General features: G+C 52.8%; 1 protein-coding gene across 3 annotated transcripts in view; it reads left to right on the plus strand.

Annotated features, from left to right (window-relative positions):
• Window positions 1-18,448, plus strand: part of GPT2 (glutamic--pyruvic transaminase 2) — a 47,841-nt gene that overhangs the window by 10,171 nt on the left and 19,222 nt on the right. For all 3 annotated transcript variants that reach the window (XM_025371006.1, XM_025371005.1, XM_025371007.1), the window contains 4 exons: window positions 3,869-3,958; window positions 6,695-6,803; window positions 12,804-12,937; window positions 15,492-15,735. In XM_025371006.1, coding sequence (XP_025226791.1) covers window positions 3,869-3,958; window positions 6,695-6,803; window positions 12,804-12,937; window positions 15,492-15,735 — 577 coding nt within the window. The remainder of the gene's footprint in view (window positions 1-3,868; window positions 3,959-6,694; window positions 6,804-12,803; window positions 12,938-15,491; window positions 15,736-18,448) is intronic.

Raw genomic sequence — 18,448 nt, forward strand, 5'->3', positions numbered from 1 at the left:
CCGTGAGAGGAATCAGGATGATGCAGCTCCTTAGCCCCTCTGAGCTGGCAGGGCCCTGAGGGCAGGGCAGGGTAGGGGCAAGGTTCCCATGGGTGCTGTGCCTGTGGGCTCTGGACAAGTCACTGTGGGAGTCACTATCGGGAGTCTACCCCAGGCTCTTGGTATTTCCCGCCCCATGTAGACCTTGAGTGCCTGGATGCAGGAGTGTGCTCAGAACAGTCTCTTCTGCATGGTGGCCCTTAGCTGGATGGGCTGGTTTCTTCACCCATTCAGGGTAGCCAGTGTCCTGACCCCCAGCTCATCCATCATAGCAAAATGTCCAGGGTCTGCAGGCACTGAGACCCAAGAATGGAGATGCTGTGTTCCTAGGTTTCACCACAGTGGCCCTGCGTTGGTTGAGCAGTGCGGCGGAGGGCACGGGAAACGAACATTCAGGGCTCTGTTCTAGGCGTTATACTCTCCCTGTGTTAGGCTGGCCCAGGGCCCACAGCTGTGTGTTGGTTCCTGGGTCTCACAACTGTGACAGATTTACTCCCTATGAAGAATGGGCTGTATCCACACCCCAGAAATCACCCAGGTTCAGCGAGCTAGGCCTGGGGTCTGCAACAATTCAGTCAGGCTGAGCAAGGACCCCATGCCAGGAGTCCAGGCCAGTGCCAAGCAGTGGATTGGGCCCGCCCCTTTGTACACAGAGGCTTGGGTAACTGCCCACACCCTCAGCCTCTGGGCTCCTGGCTGTGGGATGAGTGTGGGGGCTGCACCCTTGCAGCCAGAGCCTCTCCAGAGTGCCTGTACCCCCATGCAGTGGGCAGTGCCGCCCTGGCTCTCCAGATACAGTGGCTGCGTCTGGATGCCACTGGGGATCTTTTTTTTTTTTTTTTGAGACGGAGTCTTGCTCTGTCGCCCAGGCTGGAGTGCAGTGGCACGATCTTGGCTCACTGCAAGCTCCACCTCCCAGGTTCACGCCATTCTCCTGCCGCAGTCTCCCAAGTAGCTGGGACGACAGGTGCCTGCCACCACGCCCGGCTAATTTTTTGTATTTTTAGTAGAGACAGGGTTTCACCGTGTTAGCCAGGATGGTCTCGATCTGCTGACCCCGTGATCCGCTCGCCTCAGCCTCCAAAAGTGCTGGGATTACAGGCTTGAGCCACCGCGCCCGGCCGCCACTGGGAATCTTTATCCATGTTGGCCAGACACTGAAGAACTCAGCAGACGGGCCACAAGGGGCTTAGAGGGCCCCCTTCCCCAAGAAACAGCTTGTAGGACTTAGGCCCTGTTTATGATGGCCCAGAGCTACTTTGGGGGCATCTTCCTCAGTTACCCATGCCTCCTCACATAGGGCTTAGGGGTGGCACACTAGGGCCAGAAAAACGTGTTTGGCTTCTGCTTTTGTCTCTCAAGCCCACTGGTTTGTTGTTGTTGTTGTTTTTAGGAGACAGAGTCAGGCCAGGCGAGGTGGCTCACACCTGTAATCACAGCACTTTGGGAGGCTGAGGCGGTGGATCATTTGTGCTCAGGAGTTTGAGACCAGCCTGAGAAATGTGATGAAACCCCGTCTCCATTAAAAATACAAAAATTAGCCGGGTATGGTGACACTTGCCTGTAGTCCCAGCCACTTGGGAGGCTGAGGCATGAGAATTGCTTGAACCCGGGAGGCGGAGGTTGCAGTGAACCGAGATCACACCACTGCACTCCATCCTGGGTGACAGAGGGAAACCCTGTCTCAAAAACAAACAAACAAACAAACAAAACACAAAAAAAACCAAAACCGGGGTCTCACTCTGTTGCCCAGGCTGGAGAGCAGTGACGTGATCATAGCTCACTGCAACCTTGAACTCCTGGTCTCAAGTGTGATATTCCCACTTCAGCCTCCCCAGTAGCTGGGGCTACAGGCATGTGCCACCATGCCTGGCTAATTTTAATTTTTTGTAGAGATGAGGTCTTGGGCAACTTGAAAGTGTTGCCCAGGCTGTTATTGAACTCCTGGCCTCAAGGCATCCTCCTGCCTTGGCCTCCCAAAGTGCTGGAATTACAGGTATGAGCCACCACTTCCAGTCACTAGTTTTTACTTAAGATGTACATTACTGATTTTGGAAAGGCCATGTCTTCTAAGGTTGCTTTTATTCACACATTGCGTGAAAAGGAGAAAAGACAAGTGTCACAAGCACAGAGTTATATCTGTAAAATTTGTATTTGGGGTACCTTTGGGGAAGGGGCAGCTGGAGACAGGACAATGGCCAAGCCCTCCCACCCGGGCTGTGGCCACCACCTTGCTGAGCCCGCTTTTCCTCACTGTGACCCTGGCAACCTTGTTCCTGGGCTGGCTTTTGTAAGATGATATTTGTACTCTGCTAAGGGCTTTCACACTGTTTGTTTCAGGTAATCCTTTCAGCTGCCCTGGGAAGTCCTTGAACCTGTTGTTGACTGCACTTCTTCCAGTGGCTGATTGGGTTTATCAGGGAAATGTGCAGGATTCCCACATTTCCAGGTCGCTGTAATTCTCTTCATCAAATTCTGCTTTTGCCTTTGCAGCAGCCAGGGTGTCCTTCCATCATGTCCTCAGTGACGTTGCAAGGGTCTTGGACTTCTCTCTGTGATCTCTCTTCTGTGCTACACACATTGCTCAGGCAGTGGCCTCAATTTGCTCTTCAGTCAGTCTTTTTATCCCTGATGCCTTTTTTTTTTTTTTTAATGTGAAAATCAGCCCACATTTTTCATTCTGCAAAGAATGAGTTGCAAGAAAATGACCCTGAGGATTCCCTGCTGATCCATGTCTTCTGATGGGGAGGGTTTCCTCAGTGTCCCTGGCCAGTCACTTAGGCCATCGCGGTAGAGCTGTGCCTGGGGTAGGATGCAGAGGAGTCTGGGACCCTGTGGCCCTGACATTTGGCATGTTCTGCTGCTGACTGCTGCCTCCCTCCCACACAGCTGGCCCGGAGCTGCCTTTTAGACTTCCCTGTGTGGTAGCAGTCAGGCAGTGGAGTGGCAGCTGTTTGGGATACTTGGGCAGCCAGGAAAGCTCTTCCAGCCCTTCTAGAAAGTGGGAGGCAGAGGAGGAATATAGTGGTTAAGAAGAGTGACCTTGGAATCCGGCTTCCTGTACTTATATTCAGTCCCAGCACTTACATTAATCAGTTATGTGGTTGGGCACAGTGGTTCACCCCTGTAACCCCAACACTTTGGGAGGCCAAGGTGGAGGAGCCCAGAAGGTCGGGGATGCAGTGAACCATGATCAGACCACTGCAGTCCAGCCTGAGTGACAGAGTGAGACCCTGTCTTTACAAAATAGTAATAATAAGTAATAAATAAAATTATGTTGGCCGGGCGCGATGGCTCATTCCTGCAATCTTGGCACTTTGGGAGGCCGGGGCGGGTGGATCACATGAGTTGGAGAACAGCCTGGCCAACATGTTGAAATCCTGTCTTTACTAAAAATACAAAAATTAGCCAGGCGTGGTGGTGCACGTCTGTAATCCCAGCTACTTGGGAGGCTGAGGCATGAGAATTGCTTGAACCCGGGAGGTGGAGGTTGCAGTGAGCCGAAATGGCACTACTGTACTCCATCTTGGGCAAGAGAGCAAGATTCTGTCTCAAAAAAATAAAATTATATGACCTTGAGCAAGTTTTCTAACCTTTTAGAGCCTTGATTTCCTCATCTGTCAAATGGGATTAATACTAGTTCTTCCTCATGGGATGGCTGTGAAGGTTAAATGAGACAAGGCATGTCAAAGGCCTGGCACCAAGTCAGATACTTGGTAAGGCTCAAAATAGGGTTGTTTATTAATATCCTGCGGGAACCTTGCCTGGCCTCTGGAATCCAGGGTTTAAGAGTTTCTAAGTAACCACCTGTTGCTTTCTGTCTGCCCAGGGTATCAAAAAGCCATTCACAGAGGTCATCCGAGCCAACATCGGGGACGCCCAGGCTATGGGGCAGCAGCCAATCACCTTCCTCCGGCAGGTGAGCCACCCCCAGGAGCAGAGGCTGCAGGAGGGCAGGGCCCTGGGCTGGGCGGGCCGTTGTAGGGACCATCCTCTGCCCCCTCGATATGCAGGCCCTCCCAGGCCTGATGCCCTCTGGCTGTCTCCCTTAGCCTCCTTCCTGCCTTTCTGAGGTTGTTGAAAATTTCTAGACCTGTTTTGGGGTTGCTCCGGTGTAGGAGGCTCCTGGGGAGACTCTTCCACGGGGTAGGGTCCTGGGACCTGAGTTAGGAACTTGGTGGGCAAAGGCAGTGGTAGGGTAGGTGGCAGCCCAAGGGACAGGGAAAGGCCAGCTGGGCTGGGAGGAGGCGTCGGGGGGCAGCAGGAGGTGTCATGGCGGGGCAGGATGTGGCTTCCCACTTGAGGCCCTTCTGGGTGTGAGTGTGGGCTCTGCTGCCTACCAGCTGGGTGGCTTTGGGCAGGTAGAAGTTGGCAGATTGCTGGGCCTTGGTGAGGCGAAGAGTGCAGAGGCCTCCTGGGGCCCAGCACAGGAGCTCCAGATTGGGGACGGCCGCTGTGAGCTGCTGTGCCCCGGCTGCCTCTGCAGTGACCCAGCTCCCTCCTCAGGCTCCAGGAGAAGGTGGCTTCCACATTTCGGTCTGAGCACTAACCTCGAGAGTGCCGCCTGGGCCGGGATTGTGGGATTGTGGGATTGGTGGGCTGGAGGTGGTGGGGTGGGAGATGCCCCAGAGCAGAACAGAGGCGGGAGACCCGGTGTGTGGCAACTTTTTCTAGAAGGACTGAGGCTGTTTTGTTTTATTTAGGTTTTGGTTTTCTGTCGCCCAGGTTGGAGTGCAATGGTGTGCTCTTGGCTCACAGCAACCTCCACTGCCTGGGTTCAAGCAACTTGCCTGCCTCAGCCTCCCGAGTAGTTGGGATTACAGGCATGCACCACCACGCCTGGCTAATTTTTGTATTTTTGGTAGAGATGGGGTTTCACCATGTTGGCCAGGCTGGTTTCAAACTAACTTCAAACAATCCGCCCGCCTCAGCCTCCCAAAGTGCTGGGATTACAGGCGTGAGCCACTGCGCCTGGACTGTTTTATTTAGTGTGTGTGTGTGTGTGTGTGTGTATATTTTTTTTTTTTTGAGACAGGGTCTTGCTCTGTTGTCCAGGCTGGAGTGTGATTGTCACGATCTCTCTGTAACCTCAAACTCCTGGGCTGAAGCAATCCTCCTGCCTCAGCCTCCTGAGTATCTGGGACTACAGGCGTATGCCACCACACCCGGCTAATTATTAAAATTTTTGGTAGAGACAGGGTCTTGCTGTGTTGCTCAGGCTGGTCTCGAATTCCTAGGCCCAAGTAATCCTTTCTTGTCTCAACCTCCCGAGCCACTGGGATTGAGGCCCATTTTGGATCAAAATGCAGTGCTGTGTGTGGTTAAGGTTCATGGGCTAGGGCCATCAGGGAAGTCGAGCCCGGGAACCACAGTTCCCTGTTCCCTGCCTTGCTCTCTGGGGCAAAGGGCTGGGGAGGGGCTGGAAGGGCTCAGTCCATAGTCCCTGAGGGAGTTGTCACAGGGCAGTGAGGGAGAGGAGCCGAGGCTGGGCCTGGTATGGGGGGCGCTCACTGGACCTCCCTCCCACGGCCACTGCTGCTGACCCTCGGAGCAGGCCCACAGCCCTGGATGTTAGAGTCCCCATGCGGGGCCCAGGAGGGGGAAATGAATCAGACCACACAGAGTGGCTCTGCCAGGGAAACGAGGTGGGAGGAGGCCAGAGGGCCCTGACTTCCCTGGAGCGTGAGCTTTGAAGGGGAGGGCCAAGCAAGAGCGACCTCTCAGGAGAGGTCCCCACATGGGCCTGGGTTTAAGTTGTGGCAGGCTTCAGAACAGGCCTCACTCAGCCTTATTTGCTGGAACCGTGTTCTCAGGTCCAGCCCTGCCACTGCATGGCAGGCCCAGCCTCTCCAGCCTAGTGCCAGCTGCCTCCAGCCTTCACACATCTCCTCTGACCTGCGCAGGTGCCCCTGGGAGGCGGGCAGGCCAGCTCACTGCCCATTGTGCAGATGAAGAGAAACCGGGCTCCATGAAGCCAGGCGCTCGCTAAAGTCACCCCGCTGGTGTCAGAGCCACAAGTCCTGACCCCCTCAGTGCACCTGGCTTGGCTCCTCAGTGCCAGCCTCAACTTGCCGGGCGAGCTGGGGTTACCGGCACTTTTGTACACATTTGCTTGCTTAATCCTCTTAATTTGTGGGGTTGGGGTGATGTTCTCTGTTACTGAGAAGAGAAAGCTAGCCCAGTTTTCATCTGGGGAGGAAAGGGGGTGATGAGGAATGCAGGGGGAGGGGGCCTGGGGCATTGGGGGAGCTCAGGCTGGGAGTAGGGGGGTTCTGCAGTCCTGCTCCACCCAGCTGGGCATTGATCGCCTGCCCCCTGCTCTCCGGGCCCCTGATTGTGCCTTGGGTGTGTAAGCCCACTGTCCCTAGTGGAAGAGCTTGGGCCAGGGGCGGAGGAACAGCCTCACTCTGATCATCGACTCCTCTTCCAGCAGCCCAGGTCATAGTGCATCCCAACTCTCAACTTCTCCCTTTCTGCTGCAGAGAGCCCAGCATCTTCCCCTCCTGCCCCCAAGCTCCCACAGGCTGAGTCCTCGCAGAGAGGCTTGTGTCAGCCCCATCCCTGGGAGCTGTCGTCCTCCCAGTGGCCTCTGTGCCCCTCCCGGAGCTCTGGGAGTCGGGGTGCTGGGAGCTCAGCCTGCGTCTTGTTCCCCCAGGTGATGGCACTGTGCACCTACCCAAACCTGCTGGACAGCCCCAGCTTCCCAGAAGATGCTAAGAAACGCGCCCGGCGGATCCTGCAGGCTTGTGGCGGGCACAGCCTGGGTGAGGCCCCAACTTGCCAGGCCCCGGGACGTGAAATGAACGAGTGTTCCTGGGGGGGCCCCAGCCTCAAGCGAGAGTCATGCATGCAAATGGGTGTGTGAATGTGTGTGGGTGGCTGACAGCGCGCAGAGTAAACAAAAAATAGCGTCCTCATCCCACTCGCGCCTTGCTGGCCTCCTGTTTATTAAGCGGGTGGTGCTGGCACCACCTTTAGGTGCAAGTGCCTACATCATGCTGGGTGTGGGTCCTCCTCCCTGGAGCCAGCCTCGTTGGACAGCAGCTGAGCCTGCCTTTGTCACAGCAGGTTTCACCCAGCAGCTGGAGGCTGGGTAGAAGTGCAGTGCCCAGTTTTGTTCAGCATCCTTGCCTCTCTGTGGCCCCCAGCTCTGAACATGTCCCTGCACTGTCTTGGAGATGGCAGCCAATTGCTGGGGAAGGGAAGCACCTCAGGACCCCTTCGGCCCCTTTCTGTGGCTTTCTTGCATCCAGTGGTGCCAGTACCCCCAGGTACTTCATGGTGTTCCCCTCAAACTGGCCCTCACTCCCCTTTTTGGGGACGCATGCCCCAATGTCTGCCTCCCGACATGGCACCAGGCTCCGCAGAATGGACCTGGAACTTGGCCCCTGTAGATGTGAAGATGATTCTCTCCCGCTTCCCTGCAAGGATGGAGTTCCAGCCTCTGGGCCTCCAGCTCTTTGTTCTGTCATTTTCTTTCCTCTGTTTATTTCTGCTGGTTCCTTTGTGCAGCACCCACGTTGGGAATCCGGCTTCCCTCGCCCTGAGGAAAGCTGCTGTTCTTAGAATCTTCCTAGGATATGAGCCCTGATGTTCCGGAAAGTGGAGCTGAGGGTGGGGACAGATTCTGGCGACCTGTTCAGCAGGGAAGTGGCCCCTCCTTGTTGTCTCTATCTCCTGCCACCCCCCCGCCAACTTTTTCTGCTCTGTCCCTTATTGACGGCCCTGTGCTCACCCTCCTGGGTGTGGCCCCACTGCTGTCCCTCTGAGTCTGGGCACTGTCTCTCTCAGGAGGGGGCCAGCCCCCCCTTGCTTTTCCACCTGCCAGCCTGGATGGGGTGTGGGCTGGGGCCTTGTGTGCCACGACCTAACCACAGGCTGGCAGAAAGCAGCTGGCAGCCCAGAGGCCCAGCTGCCAGGCTCCTTTCCCCCCTGCACGCTCTGCCTGGCCCCAAGGGCAAAGGTGTTTCTCAAAGACCCCCATGGCTATGGGCCTAAAACTCCTGGAAGCCCCCAACTGAGAGGCAGGGGGAGGGGAATGTGCCTTTTGTGTGTCTGATGAGAGTGTCTGGGTACGGAGTAGGGATTTTTCTTCCACATACTAAGCCTCATCAACAGGTTTTTGCAACTTCGTGTCAGCCAGAGCTGGAGTAGTGGGGCTGAGAGACTGTGGCCCTGGGAGTTCCCTCGTGGGGTGTTACAGCAAAAGACCAGTTGGCCCTCATGGTTTTTGGGACCCACTCTGAGCCCTGTTCCAGGACCTCGTGAACACAGGTGAGGTAGGAGTGCTTGGAGTCTCCCTCATCCTTCAGCTAGGAAGTAGTTTGTACCCACCTTCTGGGCTTGTAAGGAAGGTTCACATGTGCTAAATCCGCTTGTTAGCTGTAGACAAGCCCTGCGCATTCCAGGGGGCAGGACAGTGTGGTCCTTGGCATGACAGGGACACAGTGGTGTTGCTCTCTGTTACCTACGCTCTGGGCAGCCTGAGCACTTTTCTGCCCACAGGAGTAAAAAGAAATGGAGCATGTCACTATGCTCCAGGGCCACCCTGACCCACAGGGAGATTATTAAATGTGTATACAAGGTCTTGAAGCTCACCCAAGAGATTTTTGTTTTGTTTTTTTGAGACAGTGTCACTCTGTCGCCCAGGCTGGAGTGCAGTGGCGTGATCTTGGCGCACTGCAGCTTCTGCCTCCCGGGTTCAAGCGATTCTTCTGCCTCAGCCTCCTGAGTAGCTGGTACTACAGATGCACGCCACCATACCTGGCTAATTTTTGTATTTTTAGTAGAGATGGGATTTCACCATATTGGCCAGGCTGGTCTTGAACTCCTAACCTTGTGATCTGCCCACCTCAGCCTCCCAAAGTGCTGGGATTACAGACGTAAGCCACTGCGCCCGGCCACTCAGGATGTGTTATTATCATGCCCTTTAAAATTATTTCTTGGACTGGGCATGGTGGCTCACGCCTGTAATCCCAGCATTTTGGGATGCCAGAGCAGGTGGATCACCTGAGGTCAGGAGTTCGAGATCAGCCTGGCCAACATGGCGAAACCCTGTCTCTACTGAAAATACAAAAATTAGCCAGGCATTATGGCAGGCACCTGTAATCCCAGCTACTTGGGAGGCTGAGGCAGGAGAATTGCTTGAACCCAGAAGGTGGAAGTTGCAGTGAGCCGAGATTGTGTCATTGCACTCCAGCCTGGGTGATGAGAGTGAAACTCTTCCCCTCCAAAAAAAAAATATATATATATATATGTATATATACATAATTTCTTAGCAGGGCTTCATTTTTTTTTTTTTCTCTTTTTTAAGAGTTAGGGTCTTGCTCTGTCACCCAGGCTGGAGTGCAGTGGTACAATCATAGCTCACTGTAACCTTGACCTCCTGGGCTCAAGCAATCCTGCATCAGCCTCCCAAGTAGCTGGGACTACAGGCATACACCACCACACTTGGCCAACTTTTATATTTTTTGTAGACATAGGTTCTCACTATTGTCCAGGCTGCTCTCGAATTCCTGGGCTCAAGCAATCATCCTGCCTTGACCTCCAGAGTAGTTGGGATTACAAGCATGAGCCACCACACCCAGCAACTTCATTTATTTTCTCTTTGATGACCAGTTTGGTTCTCAGGTGTGTCCTGGATCTTAATGGGGTTGAGGTACAACCTAGCACCTGCCTGGGGCAGGGCAGGAGCTGTGTGCCCTTGTCCAGCCCCTCCCTGAGCACGTACCAGGCTGTGTTCTAGACATCAAAGACACTAGTGAGCAAGGTGGGTGGAGCTTCTGTGCTCACGAAGCTATCAGATTTGGGAGGAACAAACATGGAAAAGAATTTCTACGAATGTGTAATCACGATTTCTCATGAGATCTTGGAGAGAGCTGCGGGACTATAACAAGGGGCTGTATGGAGAAGAAGAGGTCATGGGGGGGATGAGTAAGAACCTGCAGATGCGTGCTGGACCAGCGAACAGTATGTGCAAAGGCCCTGAGGTCGGGACCTCTGTGTGATGAATGAAGGGGCCCTAGGGCAGTGGTGTTCAGTGAGGTGGGAGTTCGGCAGTGGGTCCTCAGCAGGGTGTAGTATAGCGCAGTCCAAAGTGGGCGAGGTGCTCTGGGAGAAATGCACAGAAGAAATGGGTAACATCCCCTGCTCAGGAGGAACCAAGAGTCAGGAGTCAGCATGGGGAGGGCAGGGCTGCTTCTGTACAAAATAACTGGAGGGGCCAGCACAGTGGCTTACACCTGTAATCCCAGCACTTTGGGAGGCCGAAGTGGGAGAACTGCTTGAGCCCAGGAGTTCAAGGCTGCCGTGAGCTATGATCGTGCCGCTGCACACCAGCCTGAGCAACAAAGTGAGACCCTGTCTCTTAAAAAAAAAAAAAAACAACTAATAAATAGTAAAGTAACTGGATAAATTATAGGCTGAGATTGGCTGGAGGTGGAGCAGAATCTTTAGGGCAAGCCTCCTGGAGACAGACTAGAAATGATCCTAGAAAGATCAGTGTGTTTTGGAGCATAACGTGAGATCTGAAGAAAAACCCAGGAGCCTCTTTGGAAGGGCAGAAAGTCTGTGACCGCAGAAGTGTGACTCAGAGAAGCAGAGGGCTTGCTAATGGGTGAAGGCCTGGGCGTTCAGGGAGGGGGATGCTCTTAGAGGCAGGAAGAGGGGAGGCCCTGAGGAGAAGGTGGGGCATTGAAAAGGGGTGAAGGGAAGCAAGGAGTCCTAGAAGGTCTCTCTTACAGAAGCTCAGAAATACCAACTAAATCACCTAGTGGGGGTGGGCTCTAACACAAGCATCTGCAGCTCCCCTTTTTTAAACTTACAAAATACTCCAAATGTATTAGAATACTGAAAATAGCATGACAGAAGCCCATGCCCACCAACCAGAGTGACACCAGTTAATGTTTGCCACTTGGCACCTTAGAGTATTGGTCTGGCTGCTCCTCTTACAGCTGTGCAGAGCCCAGTGCTGTGCAGAGAGGCTGAGGCAGAGCTGGGGGATTCCAGTTCAGGGCATTTTTTTTTTTTTTTTAAAGACGGGATCTCAATCTGTCACCCAGGCTGGAGTGCAGTAGTGCGATCTTGGTTCACTGCAACCTCCACCTCCCAGGTTCAAGTGATTCTCCTGCCTCAGTCTCACGAGTAGCTGGGATTACAGGCACCTGCCACCACACCCGGCTGATTTTTGTGGAGATGCGGTTTCACCATGTTGGCCAGGCTGGTCTTGAACTCCTGACCTCAGGTGATCCGCCTACCTCAACCTCCCAAAGTGCTGGGAGTAGAGGCGTGAACCACTGCGCCTGGCCCCAGTTCAGAGCATTTGACTGTTCCTCCTCGATGCCAGGCCTGGACTGATGCACGCTGAGGCCCCAGAGGAGAATCTGCTACTTCCATTCGCCATCCTGCCTCCTGGGGGTGGTTTTTGCAGTAGCCACAGAAGGAATAGTCTGGTTTTCTTTAAAGGTGGTGTAAAATTCAAAAGGTCTAAAAGAATATACAATGAAACGTCTGCCTTCCACCTCTGACCCCCAGCCCCCATGCACTTCCACAGGGAATTCACCTCACTAGTTTGAGTCTTCTTCCAGAGAGATCTTGCACCTGTACAAATACATCTTTCCAGTTTATTTTCAAAAACCTAAATAGTGGCCTGACATTTAAAAAAATCTTTTTTATGGAGGTAAAAATGTTAATGTACAGCTGGAATACCTTTCACACATGCAAACGTCGATGTCACCCCACCAGACTCTGGATACGGAGCTGCCAACACTCTTTCGTGCGTCTTTCTAGTCAATACCACCACTCCAGAGCAGTTAACCACTGCTCAGCTTCCAGGACCATTCATTAGTTTTACCTGTTTTTGAACTTAGTATAAATGACTTTCAACCCTAAATGGCAGCGGGAGGGTATGTTCACATGGGACTGGGGGCTGGAGGACACCTCACAGTCCCAGGGATGCTGGTCAGAGCCCTGGGTGCCTGGGGCTGGCCGGTGGTGCTATTGTGGGGTTTTTGTTTTTATTTTTATTTATTTTTTCTTTTTCGAGACAGGGTTTCACTCCAGGCTGGAGTGCAGTGGTGTCATCATAGCTCACCGCAGCCTCTACCTCCTGAGCTCAAGTGATCCTCCCAGCTCAGCCTCCAAGTCGCTGGGACTATAGGCGCACACCACCGCACCTAGCTGATTTTGTGTTTTTTGTAGAGATGAGGTTTCGCCACATTGACCAGGCTTGTCTCAAACTCCTGGGCTCAAGTAATCCTCCTACCTCGGCCTCCCAAAATTCTGGGGTTACAGGTGTGAGCCACTGCGCCCAGCCCAGGGGGTGCTATTTTGGAGCCTAAATGTTGGCCCGTTCTCTCAAGTGCTGTGGAACCATGTGTAGGCAACCATCATAAAAGCATGGGAATCCCAGCTCTAGTGACTGACAGCGTCACAGAACACATATAAATCCCAGGAGAGTGGGTGGAACAGGTTTGGGCACCATTTGAGTAGAAGCCAGGGCCTAGAATAATGTGTGACACATGATAGGTACTCAGTACTGGGTGAGTGAGTGGATGAGTGGATGGGTGGATGGATAGAGGGGTGGGTGGATGAGGCCTAGACACGTGGTTAAGCAGCTTGCCACAGTTCCAAAGCAATGGGAGTTGGGCTCCACCCGAGACCCTCATCCCAAACAGGCATCCCTCTAATTATATGGATATTAATTATATTGACCCTGTGGAGCCAGACATCCTGCCTCTGTTACTGTCTTGCCTGCTGTCTTACAGGGTCCTACAGTGCTAGCCAGGGTGTCAACTGCATCCGTGAAGACGTGGCTGCCTATATCACCAGGAGGGATGGCGGTGTGCCTGCAGACCCCGACAACATCTACCTGACCACGGGAGCTAGTGACGGCATTTCTGTACGTGTGAGGGTGGCTTGTTGTTATGCGGTGTTTACCCACATGAAGAGCAGCCTTGCCTGTTAGGGCCCAGCATTGGAACTGGCTAGCAGGGAGACAGGCTAGCAGGGAGGGTGGCAGCATGGGTGGCCACCTCTGGTCCCCCTGCCCTGGCAGCCTGCAGTCTTTGCCTCTTTTAGTCTTCATGAGCCTGGGCGCTATTGCAGCCTTGATTTCCATCCGGAGTACACACCAGCAGGTCCGGCTGCAGAGGAGCCAGGGGCCACCCGAGGGTAACCATTGGCCTTTCTGTGGTTCTGCACGTACTGGTGTTCCTCCTGTGCCAGGTGCTGAGGAGACAATGGGAAACCAAACACATCATTTGGCCTCTGCCTACACAGGCAGAGCAGACCAGCTGATATCACAAAACTAAATGCACATCACAAGCTTTTAGTTTCTCTTCTGCAGTAGAGAAGGACAGGGTGTTATGGGAGGGAGCAGTGGGAACTCCGACCTGGTGGGGCAGGGGCAGGAAGTCTCCAAGGAAGACTGAGCAGACACCGACCTGAGGGACACACAGGAGTGAACTGGGAGAGGGGGTGTACTCTGAGCTGAAGGTCACTATGTGCAGAGGCCACGAGCTGGCAGGAGTCTGAGTGCTGGGAACTGGAGATGCTGGGGGATGAGTGCACAGCGAGGGACGGAGTTACCAGGCGTGGGCTGGCAAGGCAGCTGGCGCCAGTACAGGGCCTTAGAGGCCACGCTGAGGATTTGGGTCATTGTGCTAAGAACAACAGGGAGCCACTGAAGGGTTTGAAGGAGAAGGAGGTGGGGCAGTTAGATTTCTGTTCCTAAGTTTAAATTTTGGCTGCGAGGGGCACAGGAGGCAAGAGGAGGTGGCTCAGGCTGGAGTCAGCTACCAATGGGGTCGGGGAGGACTGGGGCCAGTGGTTACTTGCAGTTTGGAGTGCAGTGGTTACTTGCAGTGGAGTTTGCAGTCCTGGGCTTGGGGGACTGGTGGAGCCTGCAGTCCTGGGCTTGGGGGACCAGTGGAGGCTTCAGTCCTGGGCTTGGGGGACTGGTGGAGCCTGCAGTCCTGGGTTTGGGGGACCGGTGGAGTTTTCAGTCCTGGGCTTGGGGAAGTAGTGGAGCCTACAGTCCTTGGGGGGACTGGTGGAGCCTGCAGTCCTGGGCTTCGGAGACTGGTGGAGCCTGCAGTCCTGTTTGGGGGACAGGTGGAGCCTGCAGTCCTGGGCTTGGGGGACTGGTGGAGTCTGCAGTCCTGGGGTTGGGGACTGGTTGCCTGTCTGTCCCTTTCTGCACACCCCTCCCAAGGCCTGGCTTGGTGTTAGGTGCTGTTGACTCATCTATTCTCAGGGAGCCATGTGCTGTCTGAAGTTTTCCTTCTTTAATGGGGCTGTCTTTGTTTCCTGACCTGTAAGGCTCTTGTTTGTTGAGTGCTTTGTTCCTTTCCCAAAGCCTTTCCTACACATTAAGCTCTTACTGGAGCCCATGAGAAATGGAGGCCCGGAGACATCAAGTGGTCTGCCTGCCTTGAGTCAGTTCATGTGACATTTGGGATTCTAACACTGGAGCTCCAGCAACCAATCACATCATCTTCCATTGCCCTCTGCTGTCAAGGCCTCTCTTGAATCCCAGAAATGCCCAGTGTGGGAAGAGGTTCCAGAGTAGAGAAGGGGGCGTGTCCACAAGATTCAGCGGAAAGAATCAAGTCATTGTACTTCAAAATCTCGTGACATTTTTGCAGCAAGGAACTGAGTCTGGAAAAGGACCTGTGCCCGTGTTTAAGGTGGAGACTCTCCCTGCAGAGGGTTTTGGCTAATTAATTCAATGAATTACTGGCACCTCCACCAATACCCCACAGGAATCGCATGGCCTGGTTTCTCAGAAATCTTAAACAAGCATCCTGCTCAGCTTGGAAAACAGGTCAACGCGCCACCTGGTGGCAGTAGATGGGTATTTTATCCCATTTTAAGAGTCCTTTGTTGGGGTGGATGTAGAGTGGGGTCTCTCCAACCTTGGGCACTGATACTGATAACACATACTCCTGGGCCCCACCCCTGACATAGGGAATCAGGATCACAGGAGCGGGGTCAGAATAATTCTGAGACAGGGCTAGTATGGGAACTACTATTTTAGAAGTATTAAAAATACAAGTATTGAGTCTTTTTAAAAATATATTTTTTTAAAAGAAAAATACGTATTTTTAAATTTTTAAGTAGGGAGGTGGAGGTCTCACTGTGTTGCACAGGCTGGTCTCGAACTCTTGGCCTCAAGTGATTTGGCTGCCTCAGTCTCCCAAAGTGCTGGATTTTCCAGCCTAAGTACTGAGTCGTTAACTACATGTTCTGCACTGTGCCGAGAACTTTAGAATGCTGTGTTTTGCTTACTCCTTGCAGCTTCCCTCATTTTACAGATGAGGAAACTGAGACTCGGGGGAGTAAAGTGACTTGCACAGAGTTGGACTGGAGGCATGCAGTGGGGCCACGGGTGAAAGGCTGGGTCAGGGATGGGAAGTGGTGCTGGGTTTCTACATGTGACTTCTGCGTTGCAGACAATCCTGAAGATCCTCGTCTCTGGAGGCGGCAAGTCACGGACAGGTGTGATGATCCCCATCCCACAGTATCCCCTCTATTCAGCCGTCATCTCTGAGCTCGACGCCATCCAGGTGAACTACTACCTGGACGAGGAGAACTGCTGGGCGCTAAATGTGAATGAGCTCCGGCGGGCGGTGCAGGAGGCCAAAGACCACTGTGACCCTAAGGTGCTCTGCATAATCAACCCTGGGAACCCCACAGGTCTGCACTTTACTTCCTCGCCAGTTTCGTAGAGGGTGGGGATGGCTGATACACTGGCTGTCTAGAAACCAAAGAGTTCAATAATTAAAGGTTCTCTCTGCCCCTAGTTTCCCTTCCAGATTTGCTAACCTAAAGCCATAAAATTTGCCACAGGCCACCTCAAAAGGTGAGGAGGCCAGGTGTGGTGGCCCATGCCTGTAATCCTGGCACTTTGGGAGGCTGAGGCAGGTGGATCACTTGAGTTCAGAAATTGGAGACAAGCCTGGCCATCATGGCGAAACCTCGTCTCTACTAAAGACACAAAAATTAGCAGGGCATGGTGGTGTGCGCCTGTAGTCCCAGCTACTCAGGAGGCTGAGGCATAAGATTTGCTTGAACTCGGGAGGCGGAGGTTGCAGTGAGCTGAGATCATGCCACTGCACTTCAGCCTGGGTGACACAGCAAGACTTTGTCTCAAAAAAAAAAAAAAAAAAAAAATTAGCCAGGTGTGGTGGTACATGGAGTTCCAGCTACTGGGGAGGCTGAGGTGGAATGATCGCTTGAACCCAGGAGGCAGAGGTTGCAGTGAGCCGAGATTATGCCACTGCACTCCAGCCTGGGCAATAGAATAAGATCTTGTCTAAAAAAAAAGTGAGTAGACCGGGCGCGGTGGCTCACGCCTATAATCCCAGCACTTTGGGAGGCCGAGGTGGGTGGACCACGAAGTCAGGAGATCGAGACCATCCTGCCTAACACGGTGAAACCCTGTCTCTACTAAAAATACAAAAAATTAGCCGGGCGTGGTGGCGGGCACCTGTAGTCGCAGCTACTCAGGAGGCTGAGGCAGGAGAATGGTGTGAACCTGGGAGGTGGAGATTGCAGTGAGCCGAGATCGTGCCACTGCATTCCAGCCTGGGCGACAGAGCAAGACTCCGTCTCAAAAAAAAAAAAGTGAGTAAATGCAGACATTTTCTTGGGCAGTTTGAATAATACTATTATTTTCTAGAGATTGGGTCTTGCTCTGTGGCTCCAGGCCTGGCTGAAGTGCAAGTGGTATGATCATAACTCACTGCAGCTTTGAACTCCTGGTGATCTTCCTGCCTCAGCCTCCTGAGCAGCTCAGACTACAGGCAGCACCACCACGCCCAGCTCATATTTTAATATTTTATCTTTGTAGAGACAAGGTCTTGCTGTGTGTCCCAGGCTGGTCTTAACTCCTGGCCTCAAGCGATTCTCCCAAAGCACTGGGATTGTAGGCATGAGCCACTGCACCCAGCCAGGGTTGTATTATTTTCAAGACTGGTTTTTTGTTCGTACGTTTGCAAAGACTTGCCTCCTTGAGATAATTTACTCACAAACTTACCATTAATCATAGGCCTCATTTTACCGTCCCTCCTCCTTATTTTTTGAACCAGTTTTGAGAATGCTGGTGTGTGTGTTGGTTTTTCTTTGATATAGCACTGCTGTGTCCCTTTGAGGCCTGAGAGGAAAAGTCATTTTCAAAACAAAAGCTACTAAACCAAAAAAGCCACGAATTTCCAGAAATTGAAAAGCACCCCCAATTTTGCATATTTTTCTTTAAAAAAAAGTCCACAGTCCCGTCTGTTTTGATATTTCTGGGCTGCTGGCTTCATATGCCCCCAGTGCTATTTGGACACAGGGAACAAGGGCTCCTCTCTCCTCCTGTTTTTGAGATAAATTGGGTCAGGGCCAAAATCCGTTTGAGTTGATTGTGGAATCTGTTTCTCGGGAACATCAAATGATACTTCAGTCAGCTGAAAACATCCCTTGAATTCCCGCATGCAGAAAATGGGTGCAGCTGGCAATACCACTGGCTTGTTTACCCCAGCTCCTGGGAGCGGACGGATAAAGATTCAGTAGGAAAATAACATAGAGCTGGCTTCTCAATCCTAGTTGTACATTAGAATCCCAAAGGGAACTTTGAAAAATCTCAAAATCAAGGCCACACTCTAGGATCTCTGAGATATCGGTAGCCTGTGCTGTCGAGGGTGAGACCCATTGCCTCAGAAGCATGGTGCCCAAGCTGCAGGGCCCCACTTCAGACACTTGGATGTAATTGGGCCGGGGTATGGTTTGAGAGTTTGCATCTCTAACACATTCCCAGGTGATAATGATGCCGGGCCCAGGACCACACTTGCGGTAGCAAGTTCTACAACATCTTGGGAAAGACACTGTACCTAGTCCACATCACAGAGTCAACACATTCTTGGCCAGGTGTTTACATAAATCTTTTCACCTGACTGAGAAGAAGTCACTGTTCCAGAGACTCTCCTGCTCTGAGTAAAGAGGTCATTTTCTATTAATCTGATATATTAACATAAGTAATTTTTATAAAGTACTTTATGAGTGGGCAGGACCTGGCCTTGCTCCTGCGGTCTTCACTGTGTGAGAGTCAGTCAGCTGTAAGAAGAGGGTCTCTGGAAAATAGAAACCCACCTGTGGTGACCATATGTCTTGTCTGGACCACACACTGTGACCAGGGTAGCTTAAAGGTGTCCAAATGGACTGGGTTCTTAAACTAGGGCCCTTTTGGTGTCAAGACAGAGACCCAACTCGAGGCTGAAGGGATTGGAGGGTGGAACTGTGGAGTGCGGGGGTGAAGCAGTGCGCCTGAGTCAGAGTCCGTGTCACAGGAGCCTCAGTCCTTCCTCAGCTCTACCTTCCTCTGGGTTGGAGTCCTCAGGAAGAATCCATCCTTGGAGTGACTTCAGCA

Source organism: Theropithecus gelada, chromosome 20, assembly GCF_003255815.1.
Source record: "Theropithecus gelada isolate Dixy chromosome 20, Tgel_1.0, whole genome shotgun sequence".
In the NCBI taxonomy this organism is placed as follows: Eukaryota; Metazoa; Chordata; class Mammalia; order Primates; family Cercopithecidae; genus Theropithecus; species Theropithecus gelada.